Below are 21,298 nucleotides of genomic sequence, written 5' to 3'. Positions count from 1 at the left end.
CAGTATCTCTTGTTGTTTCAAGTGGTCACTGTTTCCTGCCAATGATGTAGGAACTGTAATTACGTAAAAGAAACGGGGGACCCACGGGATGGTCGCGGGAGGCCCTCTTCTTGCCCATCCGCCGCTGTTCCTTCCTGACGTTCCTTTCCCTGGTCTCCTTCACGTCACCAGCCAACCTAAATTTTAACTGCAGGATTTCTTGGCGTTCCGCAGGGCCCGCAAAATAGATCTCTTCTGCCCGGTCTACAGGAGGCTGGGCAGCAAAGAAGACGGCGGCCCTCCCTACAGGAGTGGCGTTAGCGAATTCCACCTGCGTCCTCTGTCATCCTTCCCTGCAGGATGTACTATTGGCAGGATTACTAGGATTGGGATGGGCTTTTGATGCAGCATCTTTTTCCCCATGGGGTTTTGGTTGTATTTTGTCTCTGTATTTGTTCTGTCTTTATGTCTGTTTTAAGGGTTTTACTGGGGTTTTATCCAGACGCTGTAACCCGCCTCGAGCCTTTGGGGAGAGGCGGGCAATAAATTGAAATAAAAATAATAAAAATAATAACAACCGCTGTCCCCCTTTTATACCCTACCCAGCCTGGATAGCCAAGCCCGTTCCTGCCAAATTTAGAAAGCTAAGCAGGATCGACCCTGGGTAGCCTTAGGAAGGGTGACCTGCAAGGAATAGCAGGGCCATGATGCAGGGACAGCCAGTGGCAAAAAACCTCAGAACGTCTCTTGCCTGGGAGCTAGACCGTCTTAGGGTCTCTTGGCTATATTACACACGCACTACACAACAAATAAATAATAAATTGGTACCCTGTCTTTCGCCCAAACAGGGACCCTGGCTGGTTACATCAGAAGAAGAGTTCGGTTTTATACCCCACTTTTCACTGCCCAAAGTGGCTTCCCTTTCCTCTCCCCACAACAGACACCCTGTGAGAGAGGGGAGGCTGAGAGAGCCCTGAGATTACTGAAGAAGAAGAAGAAGAGTTGGTTCTTATATGCTGCTTTTCTCTACCCGAAGGAGTCTCAAAGCGGCTTCCAGTCACCTTCCCTTTCCTCTCCCCACAACAGACACCCTGTGAGGGAGATGAGGCTGAGAGAGCCCTGAGATTACTGAAGAAGAAGAAGAGTTGGTTCTTATATGCCGCTTTTCTCTACCCGAAGGAGTCTCAGAGTGGCTTCCATTCGCCTTCCCTTTCCTCTCCCCACAACAGACACCCTGTGAGGCAGGTGAGGCTGAGAGAGCCCTGATATTACTGCTCAGTCGGCACAGCATTATCAGTGCTATGGTGAGCCCAAGGTCACCTAGCTGGCTGCATGTAGAGGAGCAGGGAATCAAACGCGGCTTCCCAGATTAGAAGCTGCCGTTTTTAACCACTACCCCACGCTTCCATTTCATCTTCACAACAACCCTTAGACCACGAGTAGGCCCAAGGTCACTCAGCAAGATTCCATGGAAAAGTTAGGATTTGAACTTGTGCCTCCAGATTCGAGGCTGAATCGCTAACCGCTATATCATGCTGACTTTCAGAGGACTGATGCCGTGGAATAGAAGCAGGCAACTGGGCATGGGTGGGACATGCATGGCTGCCCTGGAAAGAGTCCTGCCTCCTCACTGTTACTTTGATTGATAGAAACCAAGGCTTTTATGGGCAATATTGTTGTGGTTGCCTAGCAACGGCTACCAAAGATGTGTGTTTCTTAAATCTACAGACACTGCTTCTGATATTGGGGGGCAGAGTTAACCCCTACGTGTGGGTTTTTTGGCTTGTTTTAAGATTTTAGACTGTTCTGATATAGGGGAGCAGAGTTAACCCCTACGTGTGGGTTTTTTTTGGATTGTTTTAAGATTTTAGACTGGGGCTTTTTTCCGGCCTGTAGAAAGATCTGCCTTGCCTGCTCGCGGCCCCAGTCTCTTGATTTACGTTGCCCACACGTCTGGCCGTGCTGAGAACTAGACATACTGTTGACGATGATTCGGTGGCAGTGAAGAATTAAGAATTCTAGTTGAGATGGTTTTGTGTTTCTCTCTCCCTCCTAGGATATGAATCACCTGTTCCTCGGTTTTATTTGGGATCGGGGGGCGGGAAGGAGATATTGTATTTTCGCCTTGGAGTTGTTGTTCACGGGTATAGTTATTTATCGTATTGCGTGTTTGTAACGTAGGCAGGAGATCCTAAGCTTGTCGGGAAGGCAGGCGAGAGACATTTGGGGGTGGTTTCACTGTTGCTTGCCTCCACATCATGGGCCTGGTATTTCTTCGAGGTTGCCCTTCTGATTGTTAGCCAGGGCTGAGTTTGCTTAGCTTTTGGTGGAATCTGGCTTGACTGGGCTATCCAGGTTGAGCCGAATATTAGGATATTTTTGTATCCGTATTTGTATTTGTTCCCCGCCACTCCTGCAACCGGCTAGTGGCGGGTTACGGAAGTCCCGTAAAGCCCCCATTAAAAGGACATAAAGACTCAAAATACAATCGCAGCAAAAAGTGAGAAAGATGGCAGAATATTACCCCACCCCAACCCTGCCTCTAGAGAGGAAGGAGGGCTAAGATGAGTTGTTGCTTAACGCTGGAGGGAGGGCACCCTCGATCTTCCTCACCGACCCCGGCCTCAACCATAGACCTGGCGGAAGAGCTCCATTTTCCAAACGCCAAGATTTCCCGCAAGGCGTGCAGCTCTCCCGGGAGCTAATTCCACCAGGTCGGGGCCAGGACCGAAAAGGCCCTGGCCCGGGTCGAGGCCAGGCGTGCTTCCCTGGGGGCAGGAACAACCAGTAAATTATCACCTGCACAGCATGGAGTCCTGCAGGGGGCATAGGGCATAGGGCGATAGGCCTTAAGGTATGTGGGTCCCAAACCGTGTAACCGGCATTCTTCAAGCAAAGGTTGGATGCACACTTTTCTTGGATGCTTTAGGATGCTCTGGGCTGATCCTGTGTTGAGCAGGGGGTTGGACTAGATGGCCTGTGTGGCCCCTTCCAACTCTAGGATTCTGTGATTCTGATTCTGAGCAGGGGGCTGGACTAGATGGCCTGCATGGCCCCTTCCAACTCTATGATTCTGTGATTCTGATTCTGAGCAGGGGGTTGGACTAGATGGCCTGTGTGGCCCCTTCCAACTCTATGATTCTATGATTCTGATTCTGAGCAGGGGGTTGGACTAGATGGCCTGTGTGGCCCCTTCCAACTCTATGATTCTGTGATTCTGATTCTGAGCAGGGGGCTGGACTAGATGGCCTGTGTGACCCCTTCCAACTCTATGATTCTATGATTCTGATTCTGAGCAGGGGGCTGGACTAGATGGCCTGTATGGCCCCTTCCAACTCTATGGTTCTATGTAACAGGATAGCTCCTGATATTCCCTTTGCAACCCCTTGGCAATACGTATATCTTTTCTTGAAGCGTGAGAGGGAAGCGACACTTTAGACATTTTACCGTTTACGTCGGCCTCTTTCAGCCTTGTCCTTGAAGTCCCAGCCAAGCGCAGCCCTCTTCCATTCATTCACAAATGAGGCTTTTGAACCCGCACAGCTGTAGGTCTCATTCATAAAAAATCAGTGTGCTTCACTGGTGCACAACAGCCAGAGAGAAAGGGATGAATGGGGGGCCGGGAAGAGGCCGATGGCCATGGAGACCTTGCTGCGGAGGAGGAGAGAAACCGAAAAGGGTCCATTGAACTGGGATGAATGTTTGCTTGGAAGAAATGTTTGCACCGTGGGGAACGGGAGACAAAAAGGCTCAGCTAGTATAAAAGGGAAGGACCGTAACTTGGAGGGAGGACTGTATAATCTTACAGTTGCCTGCCTTTATTTATTGACTTCTTTTCTTTGTTTTGAGATTTTTAAAACACTTCATTGTGAATGGTCACCCCGGGGTGGTTCAGAGCGCTCACAAATATACACCCTTTCAGCAATTGATAAGAATTAAAATATTAAAAACGGTGATTAACATTCTACTAACTTTCTTGTTAACGTGGTTTAACGTGGTTAAACAAGAAATGAGAAGACTGAACATCGACATTTTAGGAATCAGTGAACTAAAATGGACAGGAATGGGTGAATTTAATTCAGATGACCATCAGGTATACTACTGTGGACAAGAATCTCGCAGAAGAAATGGAGTAGCCTTCATAATCAATAAGAGAGTAGGAAGTCTTGGGATACAATCCCCAAAATGACAGAATGATCTCAGTTCGAATCCAAGGCAAACCATTCAACATCACAGTGATCCAGGTCTACGCCCCAACCACTGCTGCTGAAGAGGATGAAGTTGATCAGTTCTATGAAGCCCTACAACACCTTCTAGAAGCAACGCCCAAAAATGATGTGCTTATCATCATGGGGGATTGGAATGCTAAAGTAGGAAGCCAAAAGATAACCGGGATAACAGGCAAGTTTGGCCTTGGAGTACAAAATGAAGCAGGGCACAGGCTGGTAGAATTTTGTCAAGAGAATACAATGGTCATAGCAAACACTCTTTTCCAGCAACCCAAGAGACGACTCTACACATGGACATCACCAGACGGTCAACACAGAAATCAGATTGACTATGTGCTCTGCAGCCAAAGATGGAAAAGTTCTATCCAGTCAATAAAAACAAGACCAGGAGCTGATTGTGGTTCAGATCATGAGCTTCTTGTTGCAAAATTTAGGCTTAAATTGAAGAAAGTAGGGAAAAGCACTAGGCCACTCAGGTATGAACTAAATCATATCCCCGACGAATACACAGTGGAGGTGACAAATAGATTTAAGGAATTAGATCTGATAGACAGAGTGCCTGAAGAACTATGGACGGAGGTTCGCAACATTGTACAAGAGGTAGCAACTAAAACCATCCCAAAGAAAAAGAAATGCAAGAAATCAAAATGGCTGTCTGAGGAAGCTTTACAAATAGCTAAGGAGAGAAGGGAAGTGAAAGGCAAGGGAGAAAGAGAAAGATACACCCAATTGAATGCAGAATTCCAGAGAAAAGCTAGAAGAGATAAGAATGCCTTCTTAAATGAACAGTGCAAACAAATAGAAGAAAACAATAGAATGGGGAGGACCAGAGATCTTTTCAAGAAAATTGGAGATATGAAGAGAACGTTTCATGCAAAGGTGGGTATGATAAGGGACCAAAATGGTAGGGACCTCACAGAAGCAGAAGAGATTAAACAAAGGTGGCAAAATTATACAGAAGAACTATACAAGAGCGAGCTTAACATCCCTGATGATCACAATGGGGTAGTTACTGACCTGGAGCCAGACATCCTGGAACGTGAAGTCAAATGGGCCTTAGGAAGTCTGAGCAACAATAAAGCTAGTGGTAGTGACAGCATTCCAGTTGAACTATTCAAAATCTTAAAGGACGATGCAGTAAAAGTGCTACATTCAATATGCCAGCAAATTTGGAAAACTCAACAATGGCCACAGGATTGGAAAAGGTCAGTTTACATTCCAATCCCAAAGAAGGGCAATGCCAAAGAAACTACCGCACCATTGCACTAATTTCTCATGCTAGCAAAGTTATGCTCAAAATCCTACAAGCTAGGCTCCAGCAATATGTGGACCGAGAACTTCCAGAAGTACAGGCAGGATTTCGAAGAGGCAGAGGAACTAGAGATCAAATTGCCAACATACGCTGGATCATGGAGAAAGCTAGGGAGTACCAGAAGAACGTCTACTTCTGCTTCATTGACTATGCTAAAGCCTTTGATTGTGTGGAGCACAACAAATTGTGGCAAGTTCTTAAAGAGATGGGAATACCAGAGCATCTTATTTGTCTCTTGAGAAATTTATATGCAGGTCAAGAAGCAACAGTGAGAACTGAACATGGAATCACTGACTGGTTCAAAATTGAGAAAGGAGTTCGGCAAGGCTGTATACTGTCGCCTTGCCTATTTAACTTGTATGCAGAGCACATCATGAGAAATGCGGGATTAGAGGAGTCACAAATTGGGATCAAGATTGCAGGGAGAAATATCAACAACCTCAGATATGCAGATGATACCACTCTAATGGCAGAAAGTGAAGAGGAACTAAAGAGCCTGTTGATGCGGGTGAAGGAGGAGAGTGCAAAAGTTGGCTTGAAACTCAACATCAAGAAAACAAAGATCATGGCATCTGGCCCTCTCAATTCCTGGCAAATAGAAGGGGAAGAAATGGAGATAGTGACAGATTTTATTTTCCTGGGCTCCAAGATCACTGCAGATGGGGACTGCAGCAAAGAAATTAAAAGACGCTTGCTCCTGGGGAGGAAAGCTATGGCAAATCTAGAGAGCATCCTAAAAAGCAGAGACATCACCCTGCCAACAAAAGTGCGTTTAGTCAAGGCTATGGTCTTCCCAGTTGCAATGTATGGCTGCGAAAGTTGGACCATAAGAAGAAGAAGAAGAAGAAGAAGAAGAGTTGGTACTTATATGCCGCTTTTCCCTACCCGAAGGAGGCTCAAAGCGGCTTACAGTCGCCTTCCCATTCCTCATTCCCATTCCCATTCCCATTCCTCTCCCCACAACAGACAACAGACAATAAGGAAGGCCGAGCGTCAAAGAATTGAGGCTTTTGAACTCTGGTGCTGGAGAAGACTCTTGCGAGTCCCTTGGACTGCAAGGCGAACAAACCGGTCAGTCCTAGAGGAGATCAGCCCTGACTGCTCTTTAGAAGGCCAGATCCTGAAGATGAAACTCAAATATTTTGGCCACCTCATGAGAAGGAAGGACTCCCTGGAGAAGAGCCTAATGCTGGGAGCGATTGAGGGCAAAAGAAGAAGGGGACGACAGAGAATGAGGTGGCTGGATGGAGTCACTGAAGCAGTCGGTGCAAACTTAAATGGACTCCGGGGAATGGTAGAGGACAGGAAGGCCTGGAGGATCATTGTCCATGGGGTCACGATGGGTCGGACACGACTTCGCACATAACAACAAACTTTCTTGAGATGCTGTCCCTACGGGGCAAGAAGAAAACAAGGGGTGGTGGTGAAGAAGATGGAGAGGGTGGGAGGTGGTAGACGGAGGACTGGGGGGATGTCCATTGAGTTTTTCCGCTGGCCTCAACCATATGCTTGGCGATAGAGCTCCATCTTGCAGGCTTTGCGGAACTCGGAGAGCTCCGTCAGGACCCTGATCTCTTCTGGGAGAGCCCAGCAGGTGTTCTTAGGAAGGCCTCGGCCTCTCCTCCCTGTTGCTGGCCCTCCAGAGGAACTGGCTGGCCCCTGTGTGAGACAGGAGGCTGGACTGGAGGGACCCCTGGTCTGACCCAGCAGGGCTCTCCTGATGTCCTTAGGAAGGCCTCGGCCTCTCTGCCCTGTTGCTGGCCCTCCAGAGGAACTGGCTGGCCCCTGTGTGAGACAGGAGGCTGGACTGGAGGGACCCCTGGTCTGACCCAGCAGGGCTCTCCTGATGTCCTTAGGAAGGCTGCAGGCTCTTTGCCCTGCTTTGGCCATCCAGAGGAAATGGTTGGCCACTGTGGAAGGTTGGACTGGTTAGCAACTATCATATGGTACATGTATCATGTAGCCAGAAGACCTAAATTTGGTGAAGGTAGCCTCTTATTCTCCCCCATTGTGCCTTCTTTCCAAATGAAACGGATTGCCTTTGGGGTCACCATAACTTTGCTGCACCTTTCTGTCCCCACCACAAATTGCCTCAAACCGTAATATCGAACTATATCGAGTCTGCAGGCCAGTTGGAATTCCTGGAGATGTCCAGGACCCAACTGGAGGTTGGCAACTGGGGTAGACAGCCTCCCTCCCATTCCCACCCGCTTCTGCCTTAGCAGTTCCCTCATTTTTGATCCAAACAGCTGAGCAGTTTTTGGTATCTCTGGAACAGGACTCAATTACTTTCCATTCCAGCAGGAAGGGGCAGGGAAATTAAGTGGTCTTAGATAAATTTGCCAGACTGTCTCTGTTCACCTTGAAGGGTCAAAGCGGTTAGCTATGGCCTTTGGAAAGAAGCCCACCCAGGACTTCCCTGCAGCTGTAATCAAATATCGATCCGCTTTCACTTTTCCAAACATTGGGGAAGAATATTCTGGCCGATCTGTTATTGGAAACAAACCTGTCTAATTAATTTATGATGGGGGAATTAGCCATTCTAGGAGACTAATAAGCAATAAGAGAGGTGTTAACAAGCAAGATACTCCACCTGTGTATACAAAGAAATCTGGCAAGGAATCTTTGACAGAGGCAGTCCTAGTAGAAATTAATAAAAAGGAGTTTTTTTAACACATATCAAAATGTCCCGTAACAGCATTCATACAATGTAATCTATATCATTCATACAGAGAAATTAAAGAGATGATTGGGTACGAAACATTCATACAGAGAAATTAAAGAGATGATTGGGTACGAAAGAGGGAGAACTGGGTCACATGAAAAGCATATTTTACCATCTGACATGCCAAGGGGGAGGGCTCCATAAGAAGCAGCACCTCTAGCAAGCTATGTCTGGTGTAAGGTAGAGCCCAATATGAGAACAGAGAACATTTGTCTCAGCTCTCTTTTTAGAGCAGTTTTTTAAATGTTGAGAGCTAGGGGAAGGACATAATCCCTAAAACAAAGCCTTAATTTGATCAGAAAGACAGTGCCAAAGAAGCAGAGGTTTGTTAACGAGCAAACCAGATTTGGATAAAGGAATTCTAAAGGACTATTAGGAGTATCACTGGAGTTGGTAAAAGACTTTAAATGAGTCCTTGTGAGTGGACTTCATTTGCATTCTGGTTGGGAGGGGGAGTCCAGGTGTGGAGGACTCTGTAAATGGGATTTTGATGTGCCAGTTATTAAAGAAGGAAGCTGCTAGAAGAGGTGGGTTTTTTGTACCCCACTTTTCACAACCCAAAAGAGTCCAAAGGCGGCTTCCAAACCCCTTTCCCTTCCTCTCCCCGCAACAGACACCCTATGAGGCAGGTGGGGCTGAGAGCTCTAAGAGAACTGCTGTGTGAGAAAGGTCCCAAGAGAACTGTGATTAGCCCAAGGTCACCCAGTCGGCTGCATGTGAAGGAGTGGGAAATCGCACCTGGTCCTTTGGATTAGAGGCTGCCGCTCTTAACCACTCGTAGCCACTATACTGCGCTGTCTCTCAACATTGGTGCACGACGGCCAAAGAGAAGGGATGAATGGGAGAGAGCTGTCCAAGTGCCCTTCACTCCCTAAAATACCCGAGGGGAGAGTCTGAAAAGGGGTTTCTAACTGTTTCTAACTGTCTAGGGCAGGGATGTCCAAACCGTGGCTCTCCAGATGTCCAGCGACTACAATTCCCATGACTCCCTGCCAGCATGTGTCGGCAGGGGCTTCGTGAGAATTGTAGTCGATGAGCACCTGGAGGGCCAGTTTGGCCATCCAGGGGTTTTTGCACATGCAAGAGAGAAACGGGCCCCTGTCCATGTCTTGCTGCAGGCACCAGCTAGCCCACGTTCGGCCTAATTTCCTGAGCAAGATGTGTTACGATGCAGCCCACGCTGGGAGCACTTCAATTATCCATGTAAATGCAAATACGAGCGGCCTCTTTCAATCAAGGAAAGTCTTTTTGCAGATCAAATTTCTGTTTGTTCTTTTTTTAAAAAGGGGTGTTGGATGGTTTTTATTTTGTTTTTTTGTACAGTCAATATAGAGTCAGGAGGGGAGGAGGGAGAAAAGCCAGCAGTTTTGCAAGGACTGCCGTGGCTCAGGGGTAAAACAGCAGCTCGGCACGGAGAAGGTTGCCGGTTCAATCCCTGGCATCTCCAGTTAGAAGGGGCTAGGTAGATTCAGGTGGGTCGCCATATTGGTCTGAAGCAGTAGAACAAAGTTGGAGTCCAAGGGCACCTTGAAGATCAACAAGGTTTTAGTCAAGGTATCAGCTTTCGTGGACAAGCACATTGCTTCAGGTGTAATGGAACACTTTACAAATGTAAAGTTCTGCCTTTAGGTAGGAAAAACCAAAAACACCAGGATAGGATGGGGGAGACTTGTCTTGGCAGTAGCATGTGCAAAAAGGATCTAGGAGTCTTAGTAGACCATACATTGAACGTGAGTCAGCAGGGTGACTCGGTGGCTAAAAAGGCAAATGGGATTTTGGGCGGAGTATCAAACGGAGTATCATGTCCAGATCACGAGAGGTGATGGTACCGCTTTATTATGCTCTGGTTTGGCCTCACTTGGAGTCCTGTGTTCAGTTTTGGGCACCCCAGTTGAAGAGGGATGTTGACAAACTGGAGGGTGTCCAGAGGAGAGCAACAAAGATGGTGAGGGGTTTGGAGACCAAGACGGATGAGGAAAGGTTGGGGGAGCTTGGTCTGTTTAGCCAGGAGAGGAGAGGACTGAGAGGGGATCTGATAGCCATCTTCAAGTATTTAAAAGGGTGCCATATCGAGGATGGAGCAGTGTTGTTCTCTCTTGCCCCGGAGGGACAGACCAGAACCAATGGGATGAAATTAATTCAAAAGAAATTCTGTCTAAAAATCTGGAAGAAGTTCCTGACAGTTAAAGCAGTTTCTCAGTGGAACAGGCTTCCTCGGGAGGTGGTGGGTTCTCCATCTTTGGAGATGTTTAAGCAGAGGCTGGAGAGCCATCTGACGGAGAGGCTGATTCTGTGAAGGTTCAAGGGGGTGGCAGGTGACAGTGGGTGAGCGAGAGGGTGGTGAGTGTCTTGCATAGTGCAGGGGGTTGGACTAGATGACCCAGGAGGTCCCTTCCAACTCTGTTATTCTATGATTCTAAAGGAAAATTAACTTTACTTATCCGCAAATTCAAAAAACAAAATCCCAGCAGTCATTGAATTCTTCTGGTGGCCCTCTGTTTACTGGACTGTTGAAATCTTACCCACCATTACACCAGTGGTTACCTGTTTGATTGGGGAAGGCCTGTGAATTGAATCCAAATCAGGATAATGTGAGACTTCCCCTGTCATTCGTCACAGTGGTTCTGCAGTGCAGGGGTAGTCAACCTGTGGTCCTCCAGATGTTCATGGACTACAATTCCCATGAGCCCCTGCCAGCAACGCTGGCAGGGGCTCATGGGAATTGTAGTCCATGAACATCTGGAGGACCACAGGTTGACTACCCCTGCTGTAGTGCATGCGTGATGCACGTCCATGCCGTTTCCATGCCTTGGCAGAGAAGCCTCCGTTGTGCTCCACCTCTTGTGAACTAATGGTGGCCCTTGCTAGCAAAGATCTCTTTCTTGGGCCTACCAGGCTTGTCTATATTTGTGGGTGAATTTTCAGGCGAATTTCTCGCATAAAGGTTCAGGAGGTTTAGCTAGACCAGTGGTTCTCAACCTTCCTAATGCCGCGACCCTTGAATACAGCTCCTCGTGTTGTGGAGACCCCCGAGCATAAAATCATGCAAGGGTTCTTTCACAGATATTAAACCAAAACTGACCCATGGTGTGAAGATCCATTGTTCGTGATTGTATATAAATTGGTTTTTTTCTGGGGTTTCTCAGCTCAGTTCTGCCTCTTGTCCCACCAGGCCGATCTCGCTCTTTTCCGCTGCTCCAGACAGACGAACGCTCTATCTCGATCTACCCCGCAAGGCTGTTGTGTGGATGACACCCCCCGGCTAAGCTGTTTGCCCTCACGCGAGCCCTGGGAAAGGGTCGTTCGATCCCCAAAGGGGTCCCAACCCGCAGGTTGAGAACCACCGCGCTAGAGAAACTAAAGTGGAAACTAAATATGAAAAAAGTCGACCGCCCAACTGATGCAAACTCTTTCTCCTCAGGTGCCTCCCGATCCTCTGTCATCCGATGCAAGCCAGGAGGCCGCTGCCCCAACGCCCAGGGGGGCATCCGCAGGCAGCTCTCGCCTTTGACCGCTGCTGAAGATTCCGTGGCTCCTATTCTCGAGCTACAGAGCCGGAGCCCCTCGGGATTTTGCCGGCATGGCAGAGGAGAGAGGCGGACCCGGTCAGGTATGCAACCAAACACCTTGGCAGCAGGAGACCTTCTGTGCCTCAGGTGCAAACCTCCACCCACCCATCCCACCAACGCATGAGGGTTTTGTGTTCGCTTTGGCTGGGGAGGGTGCAAGGGCAGGTGATAGGATCAGCCGGCCCTTGTCAGGAGCAGGGGAACCCTCACCTGGAGGCCCCTCCCTCTGTCACCAATCAGGTGGCTGGTGGGGGAAAGTACCGGAAGCAAAACAACTCTGAAATAGATATTGGGGGAATGTATTAACCTCACTTTCAGTGAGCAGAGGAAGTGGCAATATCGCATTGCTGGCGAGGCGGGAACTCTCTGGTACTTGGGCAAATCATCAGAAACCTTTCTCATAAGCCTTTCTCAACTTTTTCCACGTTGAGAGACCCCTAAAATATTGTTCTTCGCGAAACCCCAGAAGTGGCGCGATCATGCAGAATATGGTTGGGAAGCAGAGCTGTGGACACGCCCACCTGGGGCCCCTCCCCTTCCCACCCCCTCTAGGCCCATATTGGCCAGTTTTGGTGGGGGGGGACAGATGGACATGTTCATATCACCCAATTAACATTGTACACATTTCAAAAATTAATTCTCTCCCACCCAGGCGGGAAACCCTTCCAGGGCCATCAAGAAAGCCCAGGGTTTTATGAAACCCTGGTTGAGAAAGCCTGAGGTAGAGTTTTTGGCCACCGTCGGTGACAGAATGATGTCACTTCCTGTGCTTCTGGAAGTGATGTCACCACCTGGAAGTGATGTCACAGAAGAATTCGGCAGGATGACTTAAATCACGTTAGAACGGGTCCCCAGGTAAACCCCCGTTTTCCTTATCTTCATCAGTGATTGTGAACCCTTAATTATATTTTAATTATATTTTCACCCTCCCGTATTGGTTATCACGTCCGCTTTGTGCTCATCGTATTTTTGAGATCCTCATTTGACAGCTGTCTTCACTGATGAAGATAAGGAAAACCGGGGAGGGTTTACCCGGGAACCCGTTTTGATTGTGTGTAATTATTTTGGACGCTTAAGAATATTTACTGTTATTTGGATAACTATAAGAAGAAATTAAAGCATTCTTTATTGGGTTTTATTGGGCCTGGAGAATTTCTATTCTTTTCATGGGACTGGGATATCACAAGGAATTGACGGTTCGCTAAGAGTTCAAATCCTGCTAGGCCTGAGAGGTGGATGAGCTCATGTCAGCTGGAATCTCGGAGACGTCGAAACGCCGACGCCACGCTGCCGTCCAATGCAGCCTGACGTGAAGAGAAGAGGGCTAAGAGAGAGAAAGCAGTGGAAGAACCACTCATGTTTGAGGTGTAAAAAAAAAACAAATCGATTGTGGATCATTAAGGATGCACTGATGAAGGAACCAATGTTTTCCTTCAGATGCAGGCCAGCCCGGGCTTTTTTTCCACTGTGAGTAACTGTTAAGAGGGAGAGTCTGATGAAAAACTGGATTATCGTACAGCTGCAGTGAGAAAGTCTGACCCAAAGCTGGGAATGCCAAGAAAGAAAACTGAGACTAAATCGGCCTTTATTGGCATGCCTCTACCTAGGCCAGCCTTTTTCTTGAGAGCCAGTTTGGTGTCATGGTTAGGAGTGCAGACTTCTAATCTGGTGAGCCGGGTTCGATTCCCCGCTCCCCCACATGCAGCCAGCTGGGTGACCTTGGGCTCGCCACGGCACTGATAAAACTGTTCTGACCGAGCAGTGATGTCAGGGCTCTCTCAGCCTCACCCACCCCACAGGGTGTCTGTTGTGGGGAGAGGAAAGGGAAGGTGATTGTAAGCCGCTTTGAGACTCCTTCGGGTAGAGAAAGCGGCATATAAGAGCCAACTCCTCTTCTTCTTCTTCAGTAATCTCAGGGCTCTCTCAGCCTCCCCTCCCTCTCAGGGTGTCTGTTGTGGGGAGAGGAAAGGGAAGGTGATTGGAAGCCGCTTTGAGACTCCTTCGGGTAGAGAAAAGCGGCATCTAAGAACCTTCTTCTTCTTCTTCTTCAGTAATCTCAGGGCTCTCTCAGCCTCTCCTCCCTCACAGGGTGTCTGTTGTGGGGAGAGGAAGGGAAGGCGAATGGAAGCCGCTTTGAGACTCCTTCGGGTAGAGAAAAGCGGCATCTAAGAACCAACTCTTCTTCTTCTTCAGTAATCTCAGGGCTCTCTCAGCCTCCCCTCCCTCACAGGGAGTCTGTTGTGGGGAGAGGAAAGGGAAGGTGATTGGAAGTCGCTTTGAGACTCCTTTGGGTAGAGAAAAGCGGCATATAAGAATCAACTCTTCTTCTTCAGTAATATCAGGGCTCTCTCAGCCTCACAGGGTGTCTGTTATGGGGAGAGGAAAGGGAAGGCGACTGTAAGCGGCATATAAGGACCAACTCTTCTTCTTCTTCTTCAACGTGAAACCCTTGAGATGTTCTTCAGGCTTTGAGAAACCCCAGAAGTGATGTGATTGTGCAGAATATGGTTGGGAAGCAGAGCTGTGGACATGCCCACCTGGGGCCCCTCTCATTCCCACCCCCTCCAGGACATCATTGACCATTTTTTGCATGGGGGCAGATCAACATGACCATCTATGGTCATTGTTGTTGTTGTTGTTAGGTGCGAAGTTGTGTCCAACCCATCGCGACCCCATGGACAATGATCCTCCAGGCCTTCCTGTCCTCTACCATTCCCCGGAGCCCATTTAAGTTTGCACCGACTGCTTCAGTGACTCCATCCAGCCACCTCATTCTCTGTTGTCCCCTTCTTTTGCCCTCAATCGCTCCCAGCATTAGGCTCTTCTCCAGGGAGTCCTTCCTTCTCATGAGGTGGCCAAAGTATTTGAGTTTCATCTTCAGGATCTGGCCTTCTAAGGAGCATCTGGGCTGATCTCTAGGACTGACCGGTTAAATGTTTAACAAATTTGAAATATGTATATAAAAATTAAATAACTCCCACCCACTCGGAAAAGCCTGCCAGGGCCATCAAGAAACCCCCGGGTTTCTTGAAACCCTGGTTGAGAAAGCCAGGGCTAGATCTATGATGTGGCCTTCTTTGCAACTCTCTGTGCCGTTCTCATCTCTCTATCTCAAAAAAAAAGCTGGGGAAACTGCAGGAGAGCACAACCAAGATGCTTAAGGGATTGCAGCCTCCCCACCCCCTGTCAAGAAAGGAGGGAGAGTCTGCAACTTTTCGATTTGGAATGAAGAGAGTTAAAGGGGGACATGGGAGAGGTTTATGAAAGAATGCATGGGGTGGAGAAAGCGAACGCAGAGAACATTCCCTCTCCCAAAACACCAGTTGACCGTTTCCGCACTGTGCCATGCGGAACACAAATCCAGGAGACGAGGTACACCGGGCCAAATACTCCCCTGTGGGGGAGCAGGAAGAGGTAGGGCGACCTGCCGTAGCTCAAACTCCAGCCTGCAGCCCAGCGGAAGCCTCCAGTGCGGAAATGAGACCTGGAAGGCACTCAATGAAGTGGAGAAGTTCAGGATGCACAAGACAAAATGTTTTTCTTACAGCAGCCGGCAAATGGCGGGCGTCTGAAGGGAGTGGGCATCCAAAAATGGTTTTACATCCCGCCACGTTAAGAGGTAGTCGGACTACAATCCCCAAGCCAGGAGACAACGTGAGGGGAAGGCCTGGGCCTCTATTCCTTGTTGTTTATGCCTGTCTGAATTTACCCGAAGGTTTCAAACGATCCGGAAAAGTGGCCTTCGGTGTCTTATGTAGCTGTGTTCTTCCCCATGGCTAGCGGAATCCACTGTGCGGAGAAAGCCAAGCTGTGCATAATTCATCATGCGTGGTTGATCTCCCTCACAAAATTTCAATTGGTTTGGCAAATATGAGGGGATGATTTCTATTTGTTTATTCTCCCAAGCAGATTGCACACGCCCCGTTCAGGAGGCTTTGGGTACCATGGAACAAATCCCCCTTCCCCCTCTGTATTTTGTGCCACAAACCACACTGCAACCCTAAGATCACATTCACACACACTCATAGAATCCTAGAGTTGGAAGGGGCCATACAGGCCATCTAGTCCAACCCCCTGCTCAACGCAGGATCAGCCCTAAGCATCCTAAAGCATCCAAGAAAAGTGTGTATCCAACCTTTGCTTGAAGACTGCCAGTGAGGGGGAGCTCACCACCTCCTTAGGCAGCCTATTCCACTGCTGAACTACTCGGACTGTGAAATATTTTTCATATCTAGCTTATAGCGTTGTACTTGAAGTTTAAACCCATTACTGCGTGTCCTTTCCTCTGCAGCCAGCAGAAACAGCATCCTGCCCTCCTCCAAGTGACAACCTTTCAAATACTTAAAGAGGGCTATCATGTCCCCTCTCAACCTCCTTTTCTCCAGGCTGAACATTCCCAAGTCCCTCAACCTATCTTCATAGGGCTTGGTCCCATGGCCCCAGATAATCTTCGTCGCTCTCCTCTGTACCCTTTCCCTAGAAGTGTCTCTCCCATCCGGTATGAATTTCTGTAGCCCAAATGTAGACTTCTACTATTCCCCTTATTGAATTGCATATTGTTCTCTGTTGTTCAGACCTTGTTGATGTTATTCTCTATCATCTGAAGTGTTAGCTACTCCTCCCATTTTGGTGTCATCTGCAAATTTAATGAGGCGTCCCTCAAACGGTCGCCAATGGCCATCAAAAAGCCACATTTAAATTGGCTTTCACTGGAGGGTTTCAGCCTGCCAAAATCATGACCTTCAAGACCAAAAGGTCAAACTTGGTAATGTTCAGCTCAGCCATAGCCTTGTTGTTGTTGTTAGGTGCGAAGTCGTGTCCGACCCATCGCGACCCCATGGACCATGATCCTTCAGGCCTTCCTGTCTTCTACCATTCCCCGGAGTCCATTTAAGTTTGCACCGACTGCTTCAGTGACTCCATCCAGCCACCTCATTCTCTGTCGTCCCCTTCTTCTTTTGCCCTCGATCGCTCCCAGCATTAGGCTCTTCTCCAGGGAGTCCTTCCTTCTCATGAGGTGGCCAAAGTATTTGAGTTTCATCTTCAGGATCTGGCCTTCTAAGGAGCAGTCAGGGCTGATCTCCTCTAGGACTGACCGGTTTGTTCGCCTTGCAGTCCAAGGGACTCGCAAGAGTCTTCTCCAGCACCAGAGTTCAAAAGCCTCAATTCTTTGACGCTCGGCCTTCCTTATGGTCCAACTTTCACAGCCATACATTGCAACTGGGAAGAGTGATAATTATTTTTCATGCACTCAGTGTGGAAGGATGACGGACCCTGTTGTTTCTCTTTTAGGAGAAGACGGGACTCAGGCCCACGGTGAAACCTCCAGCCAGGAGAGCCACGCACAGACCCGGTGCGAATCATGCAAGTCCACGTTCCTCAAGATCGTCTGGGGATTCCTGATCATCTTGTCGGTCTCCTCCTCGTGGGTCGGGACCACGCAGATCGTCAAAATCACGTACAAGAACTTTGATTACCCGTTTTTCATGACTTGGTTTTCCACAAACTGGAACATTATGTTTTTCCCTGTTTATTATTCTGGGCACCTGGCAACCGCACAGGAAAAGCAGTCTCCAATCCAAAAAATCAGGTGAGTCTCCGGTCCCGGGGGTGTCTTTGCTGATATGCGGAAGGGGCAAAGAAGTCGCAAAGAGGAAACAGAGTCAGAAGTCGCAATCGGTGACTTTAAATTGGTTTTCACTTTTAAGGTTTTGCATGGCCTGGGTCCTATCTATCTGCAGGACTGCTTATCTGTTTATGCTCCCCTCAGGGCTCTCCGCTCTGTGGGTATGAATTTACTGGTTATCCCCGAACCCCGGGATATACACCTGGCCTCAACCTGGGCCAGGGCTTTTTCAGCTCTGGCCCCAACCTGTTGGAATGAGCTCCCTGAATTGCTAAGGGCCTTGTTGGAGTTGTCAGCTTTCCGCAGGGCCTGCAAGTTGGAGCTCTTCCACCAGGCATATGGTTGAGGCCAGAGCAGTGCCCGGTGTTACCATCTGAGGATCTCTACGTTGAGGTCAGCTAAGCTCCTTGCTCCCAGGGAGAAAGAGAGTTCTTGACCCATGCTGAACGGGGGAGAGGCTTGGCGTTTTAGCGTTTCGCCATCTTGTTGTGTTATTTTTTGACATGGTCTATCGTATTAATGGGGTATTTTCGGGGATCTTATTGTATTTTATTGATCTTGTAAACCGCCGCGAGACATTTGAGAGAGGCGGTATATAAATATAAATATAAATATAAATATAAATATAAATATAAATATAAATATAAATATAAATATAAATATAAATATAAATATAAATATAAATATAAATATAAATATAAATATAAATATAAATAAATCATAACCAGTTTGGGATGTAGCAATGTGGAGATATGTTTCTGGAAATTCGCTCTGACTCATTTTGGGAAGTAGCAGAATATAAATTGAAACATAATAATAATAATAATAATAATAATAATAATAATAATAATAATAATAATAATAATAGTAATAATAATAATAATAATAATAATAGTAATAGTAATAATAATAATAGTAATAATAATAGTAATAATAATAGTAATAATAATAGTAATAATAGTAATAGTAATAGTAATAATAATAATATCATTATGATAATAATAATAATATAAAAGGTTGACTCTGTTTGCCAAGCTTGTGCTACTAGCCAAAAACACAAATTATAGGGATTCTTCCCAAGGCAATCCATGGGTGGACACCAAGTAGCTCTGCAGAGGTCCATGGGCTACATTAGTTAGGCATGAGGCACAGGGAAATTGCCTCCCAAAATAGCCTTCAGGAGGGATTTCACAACCTGGTGATATCGACTTGAACAGGAAGGGGCGTGGCTATAAGGCAGTGGCTCCTCTTGGCACGCAGAAGGTCCCCGGTTCAATCACAGAATTCTCTGTAGTCCCTGCAGACGTCTAACTGGTAGGGTTGTTGAACCAAGACTGAGTCCAGTCGGGCACCCTTAAGACCCATAAAAGATATAAGCTTTCGTGGGCAAGCATGCTTCTTCAGATCTAATGAACCGGAGCTTCCTCAACCGTGCCTATAGGTAGAGAGCAGGCCTGGATGGGCAGCCGGGGCGGCTGCAGCCCCTTAGTATAGCAATCTGGAGACAGACAAGGAATGAGGATTAGCAGGAGAGAGAAGGTCCTGATCTCACTCTCCTCTCAAATAGTCTTCTTTCTGCCTCCTTCAGGGTCTTCTTCTCTTCTTTAGAGAGCCAGTTTGGTGTAGTGGTTAGGAGTGCAGACTTCTAATCTGGCATGCCGGGTTCGATTCTGCGCTCCCCCACATGCAGCCAGCTGGGTGACCTTGGGCTCGCCACGGCACTGATAAAACTGCTCTGACCGAGCAGTGACATCAGGGCTCTCTCAGCCTCACCCACCCCCCAGGGTGTCTGTTGTGGGGAGAGGAATGGGAAGGCGACTGTAACCTGCTTTGAGCCTCCTTCGGGTAGAGAAAAGCGGCATATAAGAACCAACTCTTCTTCTTCTTCTTCTTCTTCTTCTTCTTCTTCTTCTTCTTCTTCTTCTTCTTCTTCTTCTTCTTCTTCTTTGTAAGCCTGACATCATCCGCTCCAATAACCCAAGGCCAACATATTCAACGCTTGGTGCAAACAAGCTGAGAGATGCTGGGTTGAGAAATTCTTGGAGGTGGGAATTTGGGAAGGGTTCCTGTTTCCCCACCCTCTGAAGTTTCCACTTCCTGTGGAGGAAACAGGGTGCCTTTGGCTATAAGGGGTTAATACAGCCAAAGTTGCCTTTCATAGAAGCACAATATCCAGTGCAGCAAAATGAGCCTCCTGAGAAGTATATTTCAAAGTGGAAACTTTAAATTTATTCAAGCACCTTCACTTCCTGTTAAGGCTGCAGTCGAAAGGACACACACACACAGAGAGAAGCCTAATCATTGTGGGTGGGCAGGTTGTTGTGAATTTCCAGCATTCTGCAGGGGTTGGACTAGATGACCCTGGAGGTCCCTTCCAACTCTAGGATGCTAAAAAAGTCTCATCCCAATCGCAGGTGGCCAGCTCAGTCCGGAATTTGGGTATGGAAGTCAGAGGGCATTGCTTCTCCGGGAGAGACCTGCGGAGATATGTGTCCCCATGGAAGGCCATGTGAAGAGAGGGAGAGGACAAAGAAAGCGAGAGAAAGGGCAGATCCTAGGTTAAGACAAAGAGTGAGGCATCCCATTCAAGCAGATAACACCCATACACCCTTAAATGATGTAGCCCTTCCCCCATGCCCAGGCATGCTGAGCCACTCACTCCAAGAGCCCAGTTGCAGTGGCAGGAGAACTCCAGGCTCTACCTGGGGGTTGGCGACTCTAAGACCAAATGTGACTCAAGCTTTGATGAACCTTCAGTGTCCATCACTTTAGCGCTTTAGTCCCATGTGCTGAAAATTTACTTCTGATGTTCCAGGATCTGGCAGACTCTGAGCAGACAATGGCCAGGGTTCCTTCATGCCCTCCTTTTCACCCCCACGCCTGCAGGACTCTCCACCTGTCCAATGCATTCTTCTCCTGCTCACAGGCCCTCCCGCCTTCCATGCTCAGTTGCCTACACTACCTGCTATGACCACCAGAAATGCCCCCTCACTGTCGACAGCTCATATGCCTTTCCTCACTGACTCCGGGCAATTAGCAGGAGGGGTACAGACAGGCTGCAGGAGAGATTGATGAGTGGGGGTCTGTGGCACTGGGCTCCCCTGGCAGCTGCCCCACCTCAGTGTTTACTGATGCCAACCCTGGGCTTCCTTGAGAGGTCATCCAAATAGTCAAGTATTTAAAAGGCTGCCATGTAGAGGAGTGGTCCCCAACCTTTCTGAGGCTGGGGACCGGCAGGGCATCAGGCCGCGCCCGCGCATTGAGCCGCGCCCTGATTCCCTCTCCCCGCCCTCCCGCAGTAAGAAGCTTCCCGGGCCGCAAGTTTGTGGCCTGGGAAGTTTTTTACTGCGGGGGGGGGGGGCGGGGAGAGGGAGCTGCAGCCCGGCGCCATGGCCTTCGCAGCCCGGCACCAGGCCGCGGCCCGCAGGTTGGGGACCACTGATGTAGAGGATGGAGCAGAGTTGTTCTCTCTTACCCCGGAGGGATGGACCAGAACCAATGGGATGAAATTAATTCAAATGAAATTCCATCTAAACATCCGGAAGACGTTCCTGACAGTTAGAGCGGTTCCTCAGTGGAACAGGCTTCCTCGGGAGGTGGTGGGTTCTCCATCTTTGGAGATTTTTAAGCAGAGGCTGGAGAGCCATCTGACGGAGAGGCTGATTCTGGGAAGGTTCAAGGGGTTGGCAGGTGACAGTGGAGGAGCGAGAGGGTTGTGAGTGTCCTGCAGAGTGCAGCGGGTTGGACTAGATGACCCAGGAGGTCCCTTCCAACTCTGTGATTCTATGAAATACTAACCATGGTTGACCTCTGCTTAGTTCCTATCTTACAAGAGTGGACTAGGACCATCCAAGTAAT

The 21,298-nt window shown here is 48.2% G+C and overlaps 1 protein-coding gene across 4 annotated transcripts in view; it reads left to right on the top strand.

Annotated features, from left to right (window-relative positions):
• SLC35F4 (solute carrier family 35 member F4) overlaps window positions 1-21,298 on the top strand; it is a 151,732-nt gene that overhangs the window by 118,978 nt on the left and 11,456 nt on the right. For all 4 annotated transcript variants that reach the window (XM_077324010.1, XM_077324009.1, XM_077324011.1 and 1 more), the window contains exons 2-3: window positions 11,667-11,855; window positions 17,107-17,404. In XM_077324010.1, coding sequence (XP_077180125.1) covers window positions 11,667-11,855; window positions 17,107-17,404 — 487 coding nt within the window. The remainder of the gene's footprint in view (window positions 1-11,666; window positions 11,856-17,106; window positions 17,405-21,298) is intronic.

This window comes from Paroedura picta, chromosome 2 (genome assembly GCF_049243985.1).
Source record: "Paroedura picta isolate Pp20150507F chromosome 2, Ppicta_v3.0, whole genome shotgun sequence".
NCBI classification, from domain to species: Eukaryota; Metazoa; Chordata; class Lepidosauria; order Squamata; family Gekkonidae; genus Paroedura; species Paroedura picta.
This window is presented reverse-complemented; position numbering and strand designations above follow the sequence as displayed.